A 23,723-nucleotide genomic window follows, 5' to 3' on the forward strand; every position below is an offset into this window, starting at 1 on the left:
AAACAAAACCAGCAATATGTACAGAAAAAAGGCGGAAATACAAAGAAGCCAAAGACTAAGGTTCAATGACGCCGCACCAGGAATCTCAATCAAGGACAGATTATACGCGCATCAACAAGAGAAACAAAGCAATGCAACGAATATCGGCACGAAAGAAGAAATACGCTAGACAAAATCAATTGTCATCAAGGAGAGCTATTTAATGGCTTGTTAGGGTGACTGAAGGGTTGCTAATGCACGTGTCCATTGAATTTGCATTATAATACGCTTCCTTTGGCTCGCGTGTTAGTTGATTATGGTGTATAAAAAGAACAGTGGTGTCATCAAGTCTTGGCGCACATCGCTTACGCTTCACATTCCCGGCTGTGGTCAGACAGGTTAGAGCCGTCTTGGTTAAAATATTGTGCTGCGTAAGACGTATGTTAAAGCTGCGCCCGGTATGGCTGATGTAAGCATGGCCGCAGGTCGTTGGAGTTTTGGAAAGCTGTAAAAATGTAGTCTACAAAATTCCGATGACCTGCAGCCATGTTTACATCGGTCATAACGGTCGCTTCTTAAACATACGCCTTATGTAGCATGCAAATTATTTTAACCAAGACCTCTCTCACCTGTCTGGCCACTGCCGGGCATGTGACCAGCTAGGAAAGAGTAAGCGTTGTGCGCCAAGATTTGAGAACACTACTCCTCTTTTTACATACCATATTTATCTCAGACGCCCGCTAAAGGAAGCGTATTACCTCGCAAAACCAATGACGCGTGCATTAGCGCCCCTTCAGTCACCCTAACAAGCAATGAAATAGCTTTCCTTGACGGCACTTGATTTTTCCTCGCGTATTTCTTCTTCGGTGCCGACATTCGTTGCATTGCTCTAGTTCTCTTGTTGATGCGCGTATAATCTGTTCCTGATTAAGATTGCTGGTGCGGCGTCATTGAACCTTGGTCTCTGGCTTCTTTGGATTTTCGAGTTTTTGTGTACATATTGCTGTCTTTTTCCCAATAAATGTTCACTTGCGAGTGAGCGCTTGTGTCGTGTTGTGGTTCTCTTCTATTCGTCTTCGTCTTTTTTGCTCTTGTTTACCATGAATGACGACGTATCTTCGTCTGGCCAAAGCATTCATCATTGGCGTGGATTAAAAAGTTCCTTCACTCCGATGAGGAACGCGTGAAGTGGAAAGGGTGTTAGGATGGGGAGCCTGAACCTTGTCCGGGCATGGTGGCTGCTAAAGATGTTTAACCGCTTTACCTGCAGTGCAAAACCGTAAAAAGAAATAGGCGAGCTGAGCAGAAAGCAATTCGTGGGTGTGGAGCGTAGCGAGATAGTGAATGTGGGCTTGAAGGGCTGTGAGTCCAGCTGCGACAGGCAGTGCGATATGACTGGCTGGGCTGGCCTGAAGAACTGGGACAAGCAACAGCATGCCAGAACGAAATGCCGGTGAGTAAAAAAAAATTAGACATCACTGCGGCGACCCGCATTTGCAGAATGAGAAAGTAGTCGCGCCTCCTCGGCACTCGTCGCCTCTCTTTTCCTGTCTTTGTAATTTTCTTTTTGGTTGTTAATTTAACTACTCAGTTAGCGTAATTATCTTATGCTTGAAGTAAAGATTGATTTAGTTACTGTGATTATACCTTCTTTTTTCTCAATAAACCAATTTGGTTTTTCAAAATTGGTGCCATGGTTGCTTTCCCGTCCTTATACTATACCCCCGTCCGGCCTATTCAACCGTCCAATGGTTTTGCTGATAATTTTTAACTAATTAGTCGATGTTAATGAGACTTTTTGTTCGTATAATTGTCACTCATCAAATACATTTCAATTCATTTAAAACTTTATTTTCGCTCCATAGCCTATTCTTGCACTATTTTGCCGTTAACGGCTGCTTTCCCGTCCACTCATTGTATTGATGTCCGCGCTATTTCGACGTTTTTTTCGACATTTTTGGCTCCTAATTGACTATTCATACTATTGACATTTTTTTTTGCGCAGCAATCTCTCATAATCCTCTTTCGATTAGAATCAATAGTTTGATGCTACCAGTTCCGAGAACGTCACAACTGCTGCGGACACATTTTAGGGACACGTTTTGGTGACACGACCCCGCCGACATAGCCTAGAAATGATTTCGCATTAAAAATGAAATAAAAGAAAAAGAGAAAATGGGGGCGAGTGCGAAGAAATTGAAAAAAGGAGGGAGAAGGGAAAGGAGTATGGAAGCACAGGGTTCCTCAGAAGTGATAGCCGGAGGTGAAGGGCAAAAGGTAAAAGTAGACCGAAAAATTGTATAAAGAGAAAAAAAAATGAAAAGAAAGGAGGGGAAAAGGGTGGAAATGATGAGTGCAAGCGACGGGAAGAGTGTAATAATTGACAAAGCGGGGATATGAAGTACTATGAAAGTCGGTGTAAAAATTTTTTTCTTCGCTGACCATGTGCAAGACCTTTTTAAAGAATTACGCTAGTGTGGGAATGCATTACGTGAGGGATTTTAAGTTTCCTCTGGATATGTTGATCCCTGCTTGTTGTAACGTTTTAAATTTGTAGATCAGGAATGCCGTTTTCCATATTCTATGCCTTACAAATCTGAAACCTGATTAAAGAAATAATAGCTTAGGTTAATCAAAGTTGTAAGGCGCCGCGGTGGCTCAGTGGTTGTGGCGCTCGGCTGCTGGCCTAAAAGACGTGGGTTAGATCCAGACCGCGGGGGTCGAATTTTGATGGAGGCGAAATTCTAGAGGGCCGTGTACGGTGCAATATCAGTGCACGTTAAAGAACCCCAGGTCGTCGAAATTTCTGGAGCCTTTCTCTACGGCGTCCCTCATAGCCTGTGTCGCTTTGGAACGTTAAACCCGCATAAACCAAACAAAGTAATCAAATTTGTGACCACGTTTGTTAAAATCTTCTGACACTGCCTTTTGTAAGTTCTTTGCTGCGTCAGCTCCCTGGCTATTTAGTCACGCGCTCATTGAGTGCCCGGTTTCTCCGATATGTTAATCTGACAAGAGGAGCAGTAAAGCACGTATAAAACATTAAACGACGTGCCATTAATCCTAGTCTTTATATCGAAGATGATGTCGCTTGGCGTGCTTCTAACAGTAGTGCCGCTTTGTAAATTCTTCATGTGTTGCATCAGGACGAGAACATTAGAGCACTGCCGGCGGGCGTTTGTTATCGAGCTTAGCGTGTACTAGCATGTCTCCTAGGCTTATGTTGCGTCTGTATGTTACCCTTGGTACACTGGGAAATATGTTCTTGAGACGACCGTTGCTAGTTGAAATAGGGTGGTGTTTCTGAAGAATATTGCTTACATTCGGAAATGCGCTTTAGTATTTCATTTTAAGAGCAGGAGCACGCTCACTGTTAACTTTAGTTTGTTCCTTAGGTACATCGCCTTAGTTTACATCGCCTTAGGGAGTTCGGGGGATTTTTCCTATCAATTGGGTGTTTCTTACCCAGTGGAGATGTTTTCAATAGTCATCTTCGTCAGTACACATTCTCATCTGGCTCGTTGCCTGTCCTATGCGTATACGTTGTTTATAGTATCTCAGATGATGGCTACTGATATCTAGGAATTTTCGTCGCACTGCTCACCACGAGGGCGATTTTGTGTCCATCCCCATTTCGAGAGGCGACGCAGCGGGTAGGCTTCGAGCAGTGGCGCGAGAGATCACGCTTGCCTTGTGCACTTCCGGCCAGTCTTAGAACCAGCGCTTATTCTCCTTGGATCCTGTCCTGAAGTTACGGCTTCCATCCACCCTACCACTACGTGAGGCAATATCGCTGCGTCGCTTGCGGCTTACTGTCGCATTCACAAACAACTTCTCTACTCTGATCTGCATGGCTAATAACACTGCCTGTGACATCTGTGGCCATGATGAGACCACTTCGCATATTCTTTGTGAATCTCCAGCGTACAGTTCTGCAAGACATTCTCACCGCCTTGCGTTGGAACCCATCGCTTCATGCCCGCTGACGGAGTTCCAAAGTCTGGGGCACTGGCCCCGGAGACAATCGGCGGTGAGGGCCTGCCGGGCCCTCCTGCGGTTCTTGCGAGTGTCGGGCCAGCCGATAGGCTGTGAATTTGCCTAAGCCTTTTCACCTTATACTTTTTCTCATCTCTCCCTTTCCTCCCTATCCTTTATATCCCGTTATCCCTTTCCCCCAGTGCAGGGTAACAAACTGGTTCCAGCTACTGGTTAACTTCCCCGTCTTTCCTCCTCTTCCTTCTGTCGGTCAGCAAGCTCTGCAGTTGAGCTTCTTACTGGGCTAGTTGGTAATTCATTGCAAAGTAAAGGCGCCAAAAACCACACACACACACAAGACAAGAAAACGGGACAGACCGCTCTGTCCCGTTCTCTTGTCTTTTGTGTGTGTGTGTGTGTGGTGTTTGGCGCCTTTACTTTACTCTGCAGTTGAGGTGGTGTAGGGGTGTTGCTGATGCCTGCTGTCAGGTCGCACGGCTCGTTGATAGTGTTCCTCGCTTGGAGGGAGGGCTGTGTATCCTTGAAATGAATGGACCTTTTTTGAAGCTGTAAGAACTGAGGATATGCCTCACATTTTGTAACAGCCTAGGCGGGCTCTCTCGTGTTCTGAGTGTCTGTTGAGAGGCTGTAAACAAGGAGATAGCCAGTAATGTTGAATGGCTTTGTAGTAGCCCAATGTAGCTAGCCATGTAGTGCTATCTTGTGCCACCTAATGCAATCTAGTGCCATCCAGCCGTGGCCTTAAGTTCCCACGAAGCGTGCACCTGTGATAGTGACGACATATGACAGTGATATGCTGATGTGATTGTGTGCGAGGTTGTGAAAGTATTCCTAAATGTGGAACCGACAGCAGGTGACGCCCGGTGACAGCGGAGGAGGGTCGGCCGTGCTCGAGGCCTTCTTGGGCGGGCGAACACTGCCAGCCAGTGCACTCGCTGTGTCCGTCTTGGCGTCGGTGGCGACTGCCGCGAGTGTGGTGAGCTTCGTGGGCCACTATTATGCCTACGGCTTCCACGTGGACTGGGTCCTGGTCGGAATACCTCTGGCGGCGTTCGTGGCGGCGTTCGCGCTTGTGCCTGTGCTCTATGGACATCGCGTGGCGTCCATTTTCCAGGTGAGTGGCACGTCTAAGAAAACGGCAGAATTAAGGACGTATGCACTGCGGTTTCAAGAATTGACGCGCCTATACCCCCGTGGATGTTATTTGTTCATGAACTAAGGTTTGCTGCAGCAATAGGTGTTGGTTCCTCGTCTCGAAAGGGACCATGTTTCGTTGTGAGCGTCGGCTACCGCGGAGACGAGGTGCGCACGAGGGTAGGCTAGAGTTGGAGAGAGCGAGCAATTTTTAAGGTGAGGGAGAGGAGAAGCTGCTTATTGGTCGGCACCAGGCTCCGGCGGGCATGAGCCTTTTCAAGCTATTGTTCTCCACTGACCGGTTTTGGCGCACCTTACTCAGCACTCGTCGGCCGCAAGTGTTAAAGACCCTGATCCTTTACATGCGGTACTGCGAGCTCAACACCGAAGAAGTAGAGGCGAGCCCGTGAAAGCAACGCTTGGCTCTTAACGCGGAACCGTTGTCAAATAGGCTTCGGCGTCAAGGTCCGGTAGTGTGTGTGAAGCTGAAGCAACCGCAAAGAGGATGTGGCGTTAAAAATCCCCTTCAGCTCATGCCTTGGAAAGTGAGGCAAGGAAGCGGTAGAGAGGAGCGGAATAAAAAGATGGTCCCAGAACGTTTCCCTGACAATTCCTGCAAAACAGGAGTCGTTACAGTTGTTTCTTCTGTTATAATATGACCTCCGCAACCTTACTGTTTGTCGTTGTAGGCACCAGGAAAGTGTTTCCGGCTGCTCACCTTACTCGTTGTAGACTGCCCCAGCTCTCGCTCTAGATTCCGTTTGAGCAGCTGTCGCCTTTTAGAAACAATACCTGCGATACAAAGCGGATTTGGCGGCTCCAAAGGATTAATTCCGCACCCTAGCTTTCAAGTTTTCTTTCGGTTCAGGGCGTCGTCGAGTCGCAACTTCTGACAAGAGGTATCGGGTGTCCGTACGCGGCGCATTAACAGGCCGACATCAAAAGAAGGGAATTGCCCAACATTTTTTCAGTCCTCGTTTATGTGGCTAGGCCAGGGGAGCATGGCCGGCTCGGAAAAAAGTCATAGGGCATGCCCTGTGGCGTGTGAGAATAACGAAGTCCACGAGGGCGGATGCCTTATCGCACCGCGATCAAGTTCGCTAGCTGTGTGCGCTTTAAGAGGAGCTCTTGCTTTATGCTTTGTTTGAATAGGTGATTTTCGTTTTATATCGTTGTTCGTGTTGCAGCGGGCAGTAAAATAAATTAATCTGGCGGTGATGAGCAGTTTATGAAAGGAGGGACCTGTTTCTCTCTGTACAATTTCTATTGAGATCACTTGAATTGCCTTTCACCGTTAGGAAGTACATTAGCTTGTCTCAGGCGGTAAAAATCTTTGATACTGCCCTTCTGTGAAATAAATTTGTTGCTAATTGACCCAAAAATAATTATAACATCGCTGAGAGTCTGAGAATTTGGCTTGCTCAGCAAAGAGCTTCCCCTATTGCAACACTGCCTCTAAATAAGTGTTCGTTAGAATTTCGATGTGAAATCGAAAAAGGCGTACGAGGTTTGAAACGTATTACCAACACTTTTATCGCGAAACTCACTTATGCCTGTATCGATTCCGTTGTACCCGGTTTGACTTGCTTTAGTGCGGTTTGTGTTATACATGACAGTAGTCGTTGTAGCTAGTGACTAAAGAATTTCATTCCTGAATTCGCCATCCAACGAGTAGCTGGGGTCATTGTCTTTCATTTAGAAGCCCAGTTTCTCTTGCGAAAACTTCCCGCGCAGAAAAAAAAGCATTTTGGTTATGCATTAACTGCCTATGCGTATCCCAAGTTACCCTCTGTGTAAAAAACAACAGAATGGGAAATAAAAACGGAAATTCATTTTGTATGCGCCTTTAAATCAGCTTGCTGTCGTGTTTCACCTCAGACAAATGTGTAGTACATGTTATGTTCTAGTGTAAAGAAAGAAATCCGTACGCTAAGTACAATCACCCTCTCCATGAATCTACGGAGCACTACGTATTTGTGCTCACCTTCTTTTATTTTCCCTTTTCTGCACCTCTGTCCTTCTGCCTTTCTCTCCTAAGTTCCCTTCCTCACGCCGTGTAGCATGTCAGTGATTTTGCCACGCCGGCTAAACTCGCTGCTTTCTCTAAAGGGTATCCCTCTTTTTTTTCTCTCTAAAGATTTTCCCTCTAAAGGAATTCCCTCTCTCTCTCTAAGGATAAAAATGCCGTGTGCTGACCTGTGTCACAAATCTCACCCGTTCACTGTTTTTAAATGATGAAAGCTCATTACAAGATCGCGAATCTGGTACGGCTTATTACCCGAAACGTTTCCCGAACTATAGCGATATTTTAGGTGTACATGGCGTGCCGCGGTCAATCGCCCACTTTTGAATGGTGTGAACTCAATGTCGGTGATCCATGTCAGCCTACAGTGAGCGCAACATGCACCGCGGCTCCCTAGCAGTAATTTAGGATATAGCCAATAAGGTTTGGGAACAACACGACATACGCCTGTACAGACGGGCTTCAGGCTGCGAGATTCTACTGTATTATTTATTCAGAATTCGAAGCCGATTTCTCCTCGGCCTGTGTCAACATTCCCTCCTGGCATCTTGTACGTACATCGCTCTGGCTTCCTATTTCTATGATTTGGTTGGGCATAAAAAAAACTTCGCAACAACATGTTATGTGTATTGATGAAGATGCTTACCTGTACACGCAGCACGAACTGTTTGAGCCTTGACTGAGGATTGTACTTCGAAGTCCAGGGTCGAAATTTAGCAGATGGTGAAACTTTGGAGGTGGTTCATTGTGACCATTCAGCTGAAGTGTGGCGTTCTGGAAACTGATGCCGCGACCCCTTTGAGGGGCGTTAAACTTATTTACCAAGTAATAGTATGCACGCGTCAGAGAGCACCGTTTGCTAGTGGTTATTATTGCCCTAAATTAAAGAAACGATGAGGGAATAACTGCGCTAACTTTTTTTATATATTGCAGTCTACATTAGCATCAGGCAAGGCTGAAATTTTGGTAGCAACGAGCCAATACAGGCAAGGCCCTTTCACGGCTCTGTTTTGCTGAAAGGAGTAAATGCAACTACACTGAGCGCCAGAACGTTCCAGAGAAGTGCGATGTTAACAACTGTGCCAACTGCCTTAGCGGCCAACACGCCCTTAGTGCGTCGTCTGTTATCCGTGGTTTTAAAGATTTTCGGATTTGAAAGGAATTTCAACGTTTCTATCCTATTAGAAGACTTCATGAAAGTGAATGTCTATTATATGTGGCGACTTTCGAAGGAGCCTTTTCTTGCTTTCTGGGGTCACTAAGGAAATTGTCATTCTCAACAACTGGAGAGGTCCCCCGAGCGATGCGTTTAAGTTTAGCGATGCATGGATCTGCCGAAGGTTAAGGGGAACAAGGAGTGTACCTCAATGTAAGATGTTCCACGGGCATTCAAAATATTTCCGGTGGACATGGCTTCGCAAACCTCTGCTGTAGCACTGTACTCTGGGAACTTGGGGCATTTGAGACATGAAAAAATATCGACTGTGTGTTTTTACATCACCAAATATTTCAACTAATGGCGCCAGTGTACTTCTTCCAGAAAATTTCGTTATCTTTGAACACATACCGGCTTGCAAACCTGATTATAGCTAAGGCGTTATGAACAGTAGGGAAGCAGCGCTTCATACACTTGGTCGTTTTTGTGAGTGCGATCACGCCTGCCAAAAAACGCCGTAGAGAAAATTCTTAGAACACCACAAAAAATGCCAGAACGAGATAAGGCATATCCACTTAACTTGAAGAAAGGGAAGTGAAATTTACAGAAAAGCCGATGCGCACATAGTTCAAACAGCCTCCGAAGAAAGCAGGTCCACACAATAAGGTTTAGATTACTGGGGAAACGGCGTTCCCAGGCACACATATCTGGACGTTCAACCCTCCTGTCGGACGGTGATATGTCACAGTTGCGCGCAGCTTGCATGGCTTCTTTATCGGAGCTAGCGATGACAAATAGCGCTGTTGTGATCGAGCCGTGACAAAAGCTCTGGCTGAACGAACGCCCATCAGGCGCATTGGTGCTCTAGAGCAAATATTTTAAAAATTTCAGCCCAGTACTTTAATTTTCAGCGATGAGCATGAGGTAAAATAGCATGCGAACGCCATTGGCTGCCTTTTAAACAATGTTTTGTCACTGATGACACTCGATATATAGGCATGAAAACGGAAGGAACCTCTTGAGCACTATACACCCCAGCATGGTAAAAACCGGAGCAATGGAGCTGGGAATAGTGCGTAGAAAGGGCCGCCACATGCCTGTCTGCTGCGCTGACAATACTAAAATACAGAAGTGCTTAGGATGAAGTTAATGGCTGTAAACCTGACAACCAACGAAGGGTTCCGTCCGCATGCTACGCCGGACTCATCCTGCCAGCCAGCCAGCTGCTGTCGCTGCGGCAAAAACACAGCTCTTGTGTGACACGGAAATTTGCTAATGACATGGACCGCTACAAACTGCGCGACACGACAGGGTATGTGCGTGTAAGCTTGTGTGGAACCGTGAAACTGTTATTATGCTATTTATTTCAAATTCTTGCAGCGCCTGAAGCTATTTTTACGTGGGGAAAAAGTACACAACGTGTCAATGGCGCCCACGTTTGGAAACAAGCAAAAAAATGCATAACAACTCAATGAAACAAGTTTACGAATAGCAACAAAGATGGCAACCGCGAAAACCGGTATACACACCAAAACAGAGGCCTAGCTGACGCTTCATTTTCGCAAAAAATATTTACTATGGCAGTTGATTCCATTAGTTGATGGCGATCGGAAAAAATGGGTCGTCAAATATAGTTCAGCAATTAATTTATGTTAATTTGAAATGATTATCGTGCCTCTTAGGAGTAAAATGAATAAGCAAAAGTAAGTTTCGCGGTCTACTTTACGTATGCCGAAATGAATTCTGAAAGGTTTTTCTAACCGGATGTTTTTTTTCTGCGTCTGCTTAATAGTTCTGATTCCAACCCTACCTTCAAGGATAACCGCATATGTTTTAGAAATCGACCAGATTGAACGGGTCAAAATGTGAAATTTGAAGGTAAAGCATACGAAGTCCTTTCAGGCTGGAATTTGAAACAGCGACATGATCACTTATAAAATTGCGATGGCCTTCAAACTTCTCCGCAGCCCACAGCGCCAGGTAGGGATGGCATAATGACGTCATTGATGGTACCGGCACATTTCTGCTTCATAAACTCTTGCTTTCAAGGAAAAAAAAAACTAATCCCATCGAAGGCAAATGCCACCGAGTGTCGTGTTGCTGTACCCAAAGAGGTACGGAAAGGTGTGGTTGACGTATAGCTGACATTTGAAATCTTGCTTTCCGTGACGTCACACCCTGCTTTTCCCCACACCACCGCTGCTCTGAGGAGAAGACAGCATTTATTTGTCATATACTTCAATACTTTGAATGTTAGCGCAAGGACACTTGGTATGCTTTACCTAGAGCCTATAGAAATTTGAGCCCTGGAATGGGCTGAATTCTCAAGAAGTGCTTAGTGTAACACTGGAAGTAAAGTTGTAATTATTATAAATAAATCGAGTGGCGCGGTATTGTAACCGTTCAGGCATACCTGACAGAAGTTTAGTTCGCGGGGCACAAACTACCAGAGTGGTACGTAAAGTACTACAGGTAATTGAATCCTTGTAATCAATTTCATTTTTTTGTGGGCTGGTAATTAATTGATTACTTTTTCAAACGGTAACGAGGTAAGTTCGCTAGTTTTTCTGTTATCGATTGCTGTAACTAGTTACTTTCTAAATACAGGTTATAACCAACGGTAAAGCTCTGACAATCTCAGCGTGACGCCAAATAGAGAGGCTAGCAATGATGTTTCCTTAGCGGCAGAGCGAGGACGAACCAGCTGCGAAGCATCGCGCGCATTCATATCCGCTCCACAAACAGATCACCGCAATTTCCTATGCTTGTTTGCGTCCCGAGGCATATTACATGGCCGCACAGTAAGGACTTTCCGCCCTGTCGGATGGCGCCGCAACGTACTTCCTACCACAGGCAGTTCCCGTTCACCAAACAGAGCGGCTTTCGCACAGAGCACGGATGAATGGATGTAGCTGAAAAAGGCGCGTAAAGGCAGGACCCTGTTTAATCCAGCTCTACTACTGAGGTGCTTTGCATTGCCAGAAGCATAGACCACATGGGCTTCTGTCGTGGAAAAAATAAAATCGCAGAAATGACGAGGATCAAATGAGACAGACACGATGCTTTGAAAGTGCGTTTTCGTCCTTGCCTTTCTAGCACTTTTCTTTCAAGAATTTCCTGTGCGTTCGAAGTTCTTTTCTAGAAGTGCCTTACAATGACACAAAGAAATAAGGAGTACGGAAATGACCATTCGCCAAACAAGCATATGTGCACCGAGAGAGCGAAGCTGTCCCTGCAGTATCAGGTTGCAGGGAAAACAAATTTTAATTTGCCTCTACGGTGCATCTGCTTTTATTGCCGCCAGTACATATAGATATGCAGAACGAAGTGAACGTTAGTAATTCGAGAGTTCCTTTTAAGACTAATTTTGCGTGGGGTACTCGCCGTCGTGTCTCTGTTCTATGGATAGAGGTAACATTACTAGATCTATCCACTGAGCGAGTGTTGTTGTAGGTACGAATTGCGCACAAAAGACACACACAGGAAAAACACGAGGGATGCTGAAAGTTCCCTCGTGTTTCAGTCTCCCTTGTGTTTCTTCCTGTGTGTGTCTTTTGTGCGCAATTCGTGCCTACAAGAGTATGCACCAACTCGCCCAACAAGAAGCTCTTAGCGAGTGTTGGCCAAGACCCTTTCAAGAAGCATTTCACCCCAGAAGGGCCGACCACCGCGCCAGGGGAATCATTGTACCTATTGGAGGACCGGTGGGTGGCCAGTACCACTGGCGATCTAACCCAGCACCTCCACAAATGCTGCTGGCCCCCTAGAGGCCATAAGATGCTCTGGTGGCAAGAATATCGCGTCCGCACTCCATGATCTAGGTATCCGCGGTGTTGTTCATATTGTACAAGCCGTGGCCCGGCAATGAGCTTGGCTATCCCGGCTGCATGGCTTGGGGAAAAAAGCCTGCGCCTTAAAATCCCCCCACTCTGATCGAGCCTTGACCGAGCCTCGCGCATCATGGATGCTTCATTCACTGCTCTTTCTACTTATCAAGATATCCCATTGAATCGCCGGTTGGGCACGACAGTCAGAGGAATCTCGCGAAATAAGCTCACTTCACTGTAGGGGCGTTTCGATTTGCAACAAAAACTCGCGTTCCGCGCGACTATTGTGAACATTTTGCGAGTTGGATGACTAGCTCCCAGCTCGTTGGTCGCAGCCCAGATCATTATAGCAGGTGAAGCGGATGTCCATAATTTGCCACAATCAACCAAACCCACGTCAACACAAGCGAAAAGGTACATTAGCTGGCAGCATCACGGTGCTGCGGCGTACCCTGCAGCCTCACTGGCGACAGTGGCAGTTAAGCGAACTAAAAAAGAAGTAAAAGATGAACCCAGCATGCTAGCGCAGCTGTTCGTGAGCAGCCGCTCTCTTTTGTGGTACAAGCTAACGGGCATAAAAGCCGCAGCGAGCGCCATTTGAGCTGTGTTTACACGTTATACCTCCTCCGTTCCCTACGGCGCATGCATTTAGAGTGTTTGGTGTAGCTGTTGATCTCTTCACGAGAAAATGCGGAAGAATGAGAAGCAGCTACTTCGAAAATAAAGCACTTAGGCCGCAGTAGTTATTGTTAGTCTGAGCAATATATGTTACGGCCATAAAAGCAGAAGGCCAACTACCACAGTAATAATCGATGACTTTCTGCAACTGTAGTTACTTTTGTGGGGCTGTAATTGACCCATGTAATCTGTTACAATTCATATTATTGTAGTGGTAATGGATTACTTTATTGGAACGCGTACAAGACTGCAAACCGTACAAGCGTACTGTAATATGGAAAGTTGTTGCGTATATTACGTTGTATAAGATTTAACATTTCACATGCTCTTACTAGAACATACTCAATGAACTAAGTCCAAATTAATTTAGATGGAAAAGAAATTTTAATGTGTTTATTCTCATTCGTTAGCGACAGCGCTACAGAATCTAATGTATGGCAACAAAATTACACTTAGAGAAATTCCTAGGCACCTGCCACTTTACTTTCCAGTGCTGTTTATTGCCCAAGTGCCGTTGTAGGGAATCATTGTCAGAAAACCATTTATTGGTCTGATAAACAGTGGAATAGTCCGCATACAGACGTAATGTATTGGTGATACCCTGAACAATGTCCTCGAAATGCACCAGAAAGAACAAAAGCCCTGAAACAGACCTTTGCAAGACTCCAGACGTATCGGCAACGCAGTAAAATTGCAAGCCTTTGATTACAACGCTTTGCATGCGATCCTGCAGGTAATACTGAAATCAATAAGGAAAAAGAAATAGCAGAGATAATTTATGTAAAAGCAAATCATGGGGATCAAAATCAAAAGCTGTTTAAAGTGAAAATATACAGTGAATAATCTATACACGCACGCCAAATGAAAAAAAAGATTGTGACTTAATTCTGTTATTTGTGTTGAACATGAACGGCCAGACTAAAAATTGTGCTGAGATTCAGAGAAACATTATTGTTTTTAGATGCTTTATTATTGCGGTGTACACTACTTGTTCTATGGCTTTGCTATACACACTTATTAGAGAAATTAGTCAGTACTTGGATGCAACATTCTTTGGATCGTTTTTAAAAAAAATTGAAGTACGTTCGAAACCCTCCATTCGTGGGGAATGAAAGAAGTTAGCAATCTTGCAAAGAAGATATTCAGGTAGTAAGAAAACGTGTCTGCACAATTTTTATCACAGAGGAAAGTATACCATCACGCCCATTTGCAGAGGAGATTACATTTCAGTTCACTTCATTTCATTTTTATTTCCTTAAAGACCTCCTTGTGGGAGTAATACATGAGCGGTGAGGTTAACATAAGTGCATATAATATATTTTCATGATGCCAACTGCGATGAGACTTCGTCTAGGAAGGTGGAGGGACCGGCGATGGCTGCAATATCATGGCGAAGGTTGTTCCACTTACTTGCTGCTTCAAGGAAAAATGACTTCGAAAAGTAGTTGTACGAGCACGTTGGCGTGAGACTTTAAACGGATGAACGATATGGTGAGACGTACGTGATGTAGGTGCACAGATGTATGGTTACTGTGTGAGATGGGGATAATAAAATTTGTGAAACAGGTACTGGCTAGAAATGTGGGGACGCACGAAAGGCTTCGTAATTGAGACAGCTGTTTTACAGATTATACGCTGATATCGTATGAGTATGAGCGATGAATGAAACGGACTGCTCTGTTTGGTACGGTTTCTAAAGGTTCAATGAGGTATGCTTGCTGTGGGTCCCAAATGGCGGATGCGTACTCAAGTTTCGGCCGGATGAATGATTTGTATGCAAGTAGCTTTACATCTTGTAGAGCGTGGTGAACGTTACGTTTAAGGAAGCCTAGTTGTGTATTCGCAGATGAGATTAGATTTGTTACATGCTCACTCCATGACAGACCACACCTGATTGTGATGCCTAGGCATGATGATGGAACAACTGATGAAACAACTGGGGCAGGATATGATAGAACAACTGGGGTAAAGAGATCAAAAATTGAATACGTCGATAAATACAGGTTGCGATGGTGATGAAAAGACATTGGCTTGCATTTAGTGAGGTTTAGGACCATCAACCAAAGATTACAACAGGCTTGAAAGCGGTTAAGTTCCTCCTGAAGGAAACGTTGTTCGTTTATATTAGTAAAAATTGTATAAATACCGCAATCATAGTCGACTAAATGCGCTCGACATGATAGGTTTGTGGTAAATCATTAATATAAATTATGAATAATAGGGGGCCAAGAACCGTTCCTTGTGGAACGCATTATGTGACTTATATGCGGTTAGAGGAGCAGTTATTAACGATAATGGACTGCGAGCGATGAGTAGAATTGGTTTATCCACAAAATAATGTCTGGGTGCAAGTTAAGTCGGGAAAGCTTTAAGAGTAGGCGTTTATGAGTAACGTATTGAATGGTTTGGCGAATTCCAAAAAAATGGCATCTGTTTGTATGTTAGCATCGATATTAGTATGGATATCATGAAGGAATATAGGAGGCTTTTCATTGGTAAGTAATTTGACTACACCACTTTATGTCGAAATAAATTCTGGCACAGGCTCGGACACAGCGTCACGGATAACCATTAGACCGTTATAAGAGGAAGTTCTAAAAACAGACTAGAAATAAAGATTAATGCATTGTCCTCAGTAACGAGCACATTTTCATTCTTTACACTAGGAATGCCAGATTATCCTCTACAGTTTGTTGTTAGGCAGTTCCACATTTCTTTCGGGCTGCTATTTATCTTAGGGCCAGCGCTAAAGATGTCTTTTTCTTTAGCAACCGTGTTTTTGTTTGAAATATTTTGCAAGAAGCCGCATCATTTCATGTATTGTAGTATTACGATGCTTCCTGCAGGCAGTTAGAAGATAATGTCCCTTATTAATCAGTCGCTTGAACACCCGAGTTATCCATGGTTTATCTCTGTGTCTTGCTACTGTCTAAAGTTGGGAAGGAATATCTTTGTAATTTAGGTTTTTAACTTTTGGCTAAATTCTTTCCTTAGGCTATAACAATCCTAAATGGCTTTACTCAGACAGAAAAATGGCAACCTTATTAGGCAGCAAACTGTAATCCCTTATGCAAAAAGTAAATTTTCGGCGGCCATTATGTGGACCCGAAAAGGGGAGCGATTAGAACATGAGTGACAACGCAGCCGTAGTAACTTGTATTTGATCATTGCAGAACAGTTGCATTCTGAAGACTTTTATACGTGGTAAACCAAGTCTCTATTCTTTTTTTTTATGATAGTACCTACGCATGCGCTTCGACAACAAGGTTGGCGTCACCGCGTGTGTCGTCTACTTTATCCTCAGCGTAAGTTGGAAGTCCAGAGATTTTTCTTTTTTTAGCTTATCACAGCAAGAAGATAAGCTGGGTACTCCCAGAGGGGCCAACACTTGCACTCTTTTTTTACCGTGGACTTCTAGGCAATGGGCACTCACATGTTAATTCGACAGTGTTTCTGGCCCTTCAAATGTAGTGCTATGATGGTCATATATATCATCCGCTGTGAAAGAATAATAATATATAGCCTTATAGTACGACAGTATGCTACTGCGACGTACCACTATATTTAGCACCTAAAATGGGCTCTTTTTTGTTTGTTTATTTATTTATTTATTGGTACATACTGTCAATCCCATATGGGATTATAACAGGAAGGGCATAAGTTGAACAGTCTAAATAAGTAAGCACAATAAGTGAAGGAAGCATAACACAAAGGTAAACACTCAGCGTTGTGAGGGCAAGGCGTTTAACAAGAACTCAAGAATAGAAGTAAAGGGGTATAAACTTTCAAATGAACGGAACAGAGAACACTAATCATGGAACAAAGAACAGACACTGGAAGCCAATGAATCAATATTTAAAAAAATAATAGGCAAAAATGGAAGGTAATGCAACGGAAGAACATGTAGAAATGCGCACACAATGAACGCGATCGGTGCCTGACTGGAAGGCGGGTACATACGCAAGAGTACGTAAAGTATTTATTCCGTGCCCAGTTGGTGTTCGACGAGGGCTACAAAGGTGTTTAATGATGAGCAGCTTGTGATAATTGGGTCAAGGGTATTCCATTCGCGTATGGTTAGTGGGAAGAATGAATGTTTAAAGCAGTCAGTCCGGAAAGTGTACTCGTTTAAAGTATGAGAGTGCTTATGGCGTGTGTGCCACTACACAACTTTATCATTTGTAGAGTACAGTTTTCTATTCAGCGTTTTGAAAATTTTACAGGAATTAGCGTGGCTGTACATGAGATGAAATGCCGCCAACAGCCACCGCAACCAAAGGAAGGGATAGGCGAACGTTTTCCTTCACGTTTTTTATTGTACCTTAGGTGGGATGCGAACCTTGTACCTTCGAGTTTTACGTACGCTGATCTACCAACCTAGCTGCAGCGGCGGCTTGTCAGTTTTCTGATTTCAGGTATATTTATGTTGCGTGTTACCTAATGGTGTCCTTCGTAGCCTGAGGCGATTCAGGAGGTTAAACCTCATCAACCGACCAACCTAATGTTGAGAGTTTTAACTAGCGTCACCTTCGTCCATATCGGCGGTGGTTCGAACAGCACCACAGCCATGCGATTGGTTTTCTTCTACTTTCTAATCAGTACTTTTAGAGTTACTAATTGAACTATTCTTTTGCTATTGATAAACACAGCAATTAAAAAGCAGAAGACATTCTCCTATGCTGACCCTGGTTTCGTTGGCTGTTGGCGTTCTTTATTAGTATCGGTACGGCATAAAATACAGCTGTTTTCTTAAGCTTATTTGACTCAATTAGACCGTGTCTTAAGGGTCGCGGGAGTGCGTGGCCATGTCTGCGGATCACCGTAGCTTTCGCAACGGGGCTCACGCTTCCTGAACAGTTCTGACACGTTAATAAAAACCATGGCATCGAAATATGGTGGGTCTCAAGCGGCGATTACCGCTGCATTTGGCACATACGTGAGGAAACTGCGAAGCAAGTGCGGAAGCCATGCTACTGACAAGAGGGCTGCATATTTATGAGAAACGACGGAAAAACTCAGGAGCGTGGACCTCACGCATGGCATTATGTACAGCAATCGTAACGGGGTATTATTGAGAGAACATCTTTCGGATTAGCCTGCACTGAGGTATTCGGGAAACTCTGAGGCCACTGAAACAGCAGCTCATAGCCGCTTTCAGTGGCAGGGAGAGAATGAGGTGCGTACGGAATGGTGCAGGAAGAAGCTTTATAATAGAAATAACTTGAAAAGAAAAACAATTTCAGCACTCTCAGCGGAAGGAACTGAAGATGAATATCATTATTAATAGGCAGGCAAAGAAGTAGAAGAGCATACCATAAGTGCCATATTCATTACGTGCCACTGTAGTATGTGTCACTGTTGCATGCAATTTATTTACAGCCATCACAGAGAGGCACGGGGGAAGAGAGAAAAAGAATTTAAAGATTATTTGAATTCAGTAAAGTCAGAGATTTAAAGTGCTTGCAATTAGCGATCACATGTAACTATCCGTACAACACTATGGCCATGGAAGACAGTTGGGCTAGTTGGTGTGTATTCGTTAGTGACTGCGACATTGCAACTAGCGTGGCAAGTACAAGGGCAGCGACAAAAGGAACCGACGGGACAGCACGCTAGACTTCAACTGACGTTTTAATGAACACATAACAGATTTTTACAGTTGTATTCGGCGCATGCTCAGGAGACTGTACCCCCGCCCCCTTCTCTTTATCACGAAGCATGTTGTCACAACAAAGAGTGAACATTTAAACCGAATTTACGCGCAAGTTTTTCGACAGATAGATTATCTCTTTTTTCGTGAGGGCTACTGAGGGTGTGCTCACGCACTTGTACCCTGCCATATCAATGCAAAATGCTTCAAATATCTCCCTATCACCCTGCCTATGAAGCAGGGAGATATTTGAAGCATTTTGCATTGATAAGGCAGGGGACAAGTGCGTGAGCACACCCTCAGTAGCCCTCACGAAAAAAGATATAATTTATCTGTCGAAAAACTTGCGCGTCAATTTGGTTTAAACGTTTACTTTTGGTTATGACAACCTGCTTCGTGATAAGGAGAATGGGGTGGGGGTACAGTCTCCTGAGCATGCGCCAAATACAAGTGTAAAATCTGTTATGTGTGCATTAAAACGTCAGTTGAAGTGTAGCGTGCTGTCCCGTCGGTTCCTTTTGTCGCTGTCCTTGTACTTGCCACGCTAGTTGCAATGTCGCAGTCACTAACGAAGACGATGGCATACCAACTTTCAAATGGTGATCCATGCAAGATGTGACTTCAGATGGCGTTAAATAGAGCTAATAATTAATTACAGAAATGAATTGAAATTGCAAGCTATGCAGAAACAGATGCGATGCGAAGCAAGATTTGGTAGCTCAGGGTTTTATTTTTTTTTCTGTGCTCATGCCAACTTTACCTAAGCACTTTTAAAGCATAAAACGATTGGGCCCGAGGTAGCACCATTTAAAAGTTTTGTAAATATTCTAATATTTCAATAATGATTCCTGATGGAGACCAAGAACACAATATGTCATAAAGGAAGATACTAGGAAAGCGAAATCTCGAATCAAACGGAAAGAAAAAAAAATCTGCTTTAGTGGCTCCCCAAAATAGAAGATAAATGTCCGTGGGGTGGGACTGTAAATGTTTATAATGATGTTATTATTTCTAAAAAAAATCTAGTCACGGTTTTGACCCACTCTCCCTAGACAGATAGCGCGGCGGTTTATAATATATTAATACGTTATTCAAATAATATTCCTTTTCACGTAAATGCTTTTGGGATACAACAAACATTACGACTCTTTATAATAACGTTCATGAAATGTGGCCTCTTGCAGCAAAGTGTAGGTGCTGTGGGAATCTTCAGTTCTGCCATTGCATTGTCAACGAGTAAGTCATCGGCTTGAATCTTTGTTTTTTTTTCAAATCAAATGAAGTTTATTTCATAGTTACACTACAGTACATGGTTATGGGGTATATATACATCAGGAGGCCCAAAAGTCGAAACTGCAAATAGGGCCTCATTGAGCAACGATGTGGAAAAACTTTATTCGTGTCTGTTAAGCAAAAAAGTTGTCATCGCAGAAATGACCCCTGGCTCGAAATAACGAAATCCCTGATAACATCAGGTGATTCTTGTAACTTTGGGAGATTTCTCCTTTCTAGCTTTGAGGGATGCGTTGGTGCTGTCTGCGGAGGTAGGTTGTACAGCAACGCTTACATTATGAACCTCAAGGAACTCTATGAATATACCGTTAATGAACAAAAATTGAGTAATAAACGTTTTAATTTTTGATTTTAGGGGGGATGTTCTCCGCAGTGTTTAATTCTGCGCAGTGTTTAATAAGGCGGCGGTGCAGGTAAGTGCCACCTTTCCAAAAACGCTCCCATCAAAATTCATCAAACAGGAAGTGTTCTAGAGGTAAACCACAGTGCTGGCACAATTAAAGAAATTCTGCCAAACCGCGTACATCGGGTAGAGCGCACAGCGCTGGCTGCTACAGCAATGGTGGAATAGCTTGAGACGTGAGAAAACGAAGCAACTCCATTTGAATCAGCGTTGAATCTAACCCCACTTTGAAATCCGGGTTGTTTCTCTCCTTATCAGAATTGGGTAGTCGAATTCGGCATTTAAAACCGTTGTTTCTGTCGCACATTTGACGCCGATTTTGCCGAAGCTCTAGGGAAAAATAAACACATATGCCATCAATAAACGTTTGTGAGATTAAGGAGCGCGGAAAAACATATTTCTCGGCGCAGACACGAAGGCGATTCACCTAAGGGGTCGATCAAATAAATTTCTTTTACTGAAAAGCGTTCTTTAAGCTTTTTCGGGGGACTGTGTATAATTTAGCACACCATTGTTGAACTATTAGCGAAACTGCGTAGCATGATTCATTGTTTCCTTCTGGCGGTAAATCAGTTTGCTACGCCTCAAAAATGCTTCTCAGTATTGTTTTATGTGGAAAAACAGCGCGAACGGACAGAAGACAAAGATGCTCGTCCGTGTGGTTTCCTTCATCTTTGTCTTCCGTCCCTCCGCGCTGTTTTTCCACCCAAAATGAACGTATACCAACTCGCCCAACTTCCCATTCTACTACAGTACTTTCTGAGTCTTGTGACTAGACATGACTTTTGATGATTGGGCTGGAAATACAAGGAGAGACGCCTCACTATTTCGCATATATATGAGGAGCTGAAAGAACGAAAAGCACGCATTCTGCTTGCGCGAAGCCGTCATCTGTGCACAGCGCTTAAGTACAACCAATATTTAACAAGCATTTTATATGGCTTGATAGGCATCGAGAAACGGAAGTGTTTGTTACTAGCTACGCCCTCCGTTCATATTCACACCTATATGATGCAAGGCTCCATTGTAGGTTTCTTTATTTTAGCTGGATATGGTGATTTAGGCAGCCCTGATGTATGAAGAGATGACAATAACAATTGCATTTTGCCGAAATGTAATGTGTCCTCACCGTCTTTAAAGCTTTCCTTGTTTTCCAGTGTTTCCAGTGCCGCTGGTGTACTCTGACATAGGAATTGGACTTGCAGGCACTATTTACACGGCTCTGGTGAGGATCTCCTACTCCATTTGATGTGGCACGTCCTGGATGTTTGTTTCACAAAGGCTGCCAAACTCTGGCAGCCGCGACTCAGTGCAGCCAATGAAACTACTAATCGCAGCAAACAATTTGGTTGAAGGAGTGAACTCGAAATATCTTCTTTGCTAGAACGTAGAAGACCGCTTTAAAAAATAAAGTAAAATCTAGAACGAAGTCTTCCGAAGAACCGAGTTAAACAAGAACCTAAGCGGATGCATTGTGGATCATAGTGGGCTCAACAGGTAATGGTAGGGAATATTGGGCATAACACTTCTAGTTCATTTTCTATCTCAGAACAGGTTCGAGTGCTTGGCTTTATTACTGCCTCGCATTGAAGTAACGATAGAAGCCTCCTTGCTCATCTTTTCTGGGTGGTTATGTGATTACAACCAAACAATGATGTACTTCATCTCTAAGTTTCTGAACACCCATCTATGTTTTCTAGATGTCATACAGCACTTTAGATCGCCGGGGAACTTTAAAAAAGCCTTAAAAACTTGCAAGGTGTCTTATTTAATATCACGAGTATTTTTTGTGTTTTTTCATGCCCAAAATGTATAATTGTTCATAACTTACGTTTTGTGTTGTTGGTGTTTTTTTAAACTGTTTAATGGCTCCCATTTGTATAACAATTTAATCCATCACTTTCACTTGCCGACCAGTGTCTTGGTGACAGGACCCTGGTCAGGCAGAGAGCATCCGCATTTAGCCCTGTTATCCCAGACCAACTGCGTCTGAAAGAATGTTCCGATTAAAATAAAATAAAATAAAGAAAATACGGCTTGTGCAAATGTTCTGCTCCTATTTACAGAGGCGACAAAAAAATTTTGCACAAGTGAGCGATCACTGAAGCCGTGGTATGGCAACCAGTGGCTTTAACGCGGATAGATACAGTTCTGCCCGGTTTCAAACCCTACTCTAATAGGTGATTCAGTGGGCTGGGCAACCATAACGACTTGGAATGTTTTGTTTGAAACTTTTGCCTGTTTAAGTGATCTGTATTTACTCTCTCTCCTGTATATCCCTCCCTCCGTACCCCTTCCCAATTGCAGGCTAGCTTTCTGGGCGTCGCTTGATTAGCCTATCTGCCTTTCTGTTCATTTTTATTTATCCCACTGTTTTCCTTTTTCTACTGCTCCCATCATCGGTCACTTATACTATATTTTTAATCCCCGATATGCATCATAATGACTGAGGCATTCCACGTCCGCTTATTCATTAATTCTCGAATTGATGGATAAATGCGCTTGTTGTCGACATCATTTTTGGAGCTGTATGCTGCGTATATTAGTGCTGTAATTTCGGCACTAGGATATTTAATGCATAGCCGGCATAATACACCAAGCAAAGCTGTTGCTCATTAAGCACACATAGTTCTACTCCATTCAACCGTGCTCGTCGTTTCCACGAAGGGTGGTCTGCGCGGAGTCGTGTGGGCTGACTGCGCTCAAGCTTTCGTCATGGTCCTGTCGCCCCTGGTGATCATTGCTAAGGTCATCTATGACTCGAACTACGTGAGTCCTCCGTTAAGACCAATGACCGACGCCAAGCTCACTGAATTCTGGTTTCGGTAAGCAACACAGCTCAATTCTTAGCCACTTCCCGCCGGGTTACGCGGGCTCGCGACGTGCTGAGCATATGCCCAGAACTCTTTTACACATGAAGCTGCCTGAAAGCCTCTGTTATCAATACATATTTGACAGGTGGCGCTTTATAGTCGAAATGCGTCGGGCCCCTTTAAAGAAGCTACGTTTTGCGAAAGAGCGCGTATGTAAAAATGATTGGCAGTGGTCAATGACTCGTTTTGCTATTTCAGAAAATTTTTACAGCCGTTTCAGTTAAGCTTTTATGCCTAAAATAAGGCTGTCTCGCTGCAACATTGTTGTTAGTGGCTATTTAGTAATCAATTTTAGTTTCGCAACGGTTAACCCCAAGAAGACCTTCCGAAATAGAGCTAGCTCTTACGCAGGTCGAGGCTTGCCGAGACACCTGAGGAACATTTGAAGCTGTTCTCGCACTGACGCCTTCGGTGGGACAGCAAACTGGTCCCAGAACAAGGGTGTGGCTTACGTCGGCTTGATAGTTGCATCACCTATGATAAGCCGCCCCCTTTCTCTCGGGTCAAACCTTCCCGTGCCAATCAAGGCTAGTTCTGTAAGTCAAAGCTAATCTGAGGTATTGCCATCCTGTCATGAATTAGTCTCACCGCACCGAGCGCCTTGATTTCTTTCACGATACCAGGGTGAGAGCACTATACAAAATCTGTTTTTTTTTCAGTCCTGCCTATAGGACTGTAACAAGAGAATTTACGGTTCTCCAGTCTGCGGAG

At 43.9% G+C, this 23,723-nt stretch overlaps 1 protein-coding gene across 1 annotated transcript in view; it reads left to right on the forward strand.

Moving 5' to 3' along the window:
- Positions 1 to 23,723, forward strand: part of LOC149328368 (sodium-coupled monocarboxylate transporter 1-like) — a 57,661-nt gene that overhangs the window by 17,700 nt on the left and 16,238 nt on the right. Inside the window, exons 2-6 of the mRNA XM_089560032.1 lie at positions 4,826 to 5,089; positions 16,033 to 16,098; positions 19,628 to 19,679; positions 21,297 to 21,364; positions 22,807 to 22,964. Of these exons, the coding sequence (XP_089416158.1) occupies positions 4,826 to 5,089; positions 16,033 to 16,098; positions 19,628 to 19,679; positions 21,297 to 21,364; positions 22,807 to 22,964 (608 nt within the window). The remainder of the gene's footprint in view (positions 1 to 4,825; positions 5,090 to 16,032; positions 16,099 to 19,627; positions 19,680 to 21,296; positions 21,365 to 22,806; positions 22,965 to 23,723) is intronic.

This window comes from Amblyomma mixtum, chromosome 9 (genome assembly GCF_055824585.1).
Source record: "Amblyomma mixtum isolate Tamu chromosome 9, ASM5582458v1, whole genome shotgun sequence".
In the NCBI taxonomy this organism is placed as follows: domain Eukaryota; kingdom Metazoa; phylum Arthropoda; class Arachnida; order Ixodida; family Ixodidae; genus Amblyomma; species Amblyomma mixtum.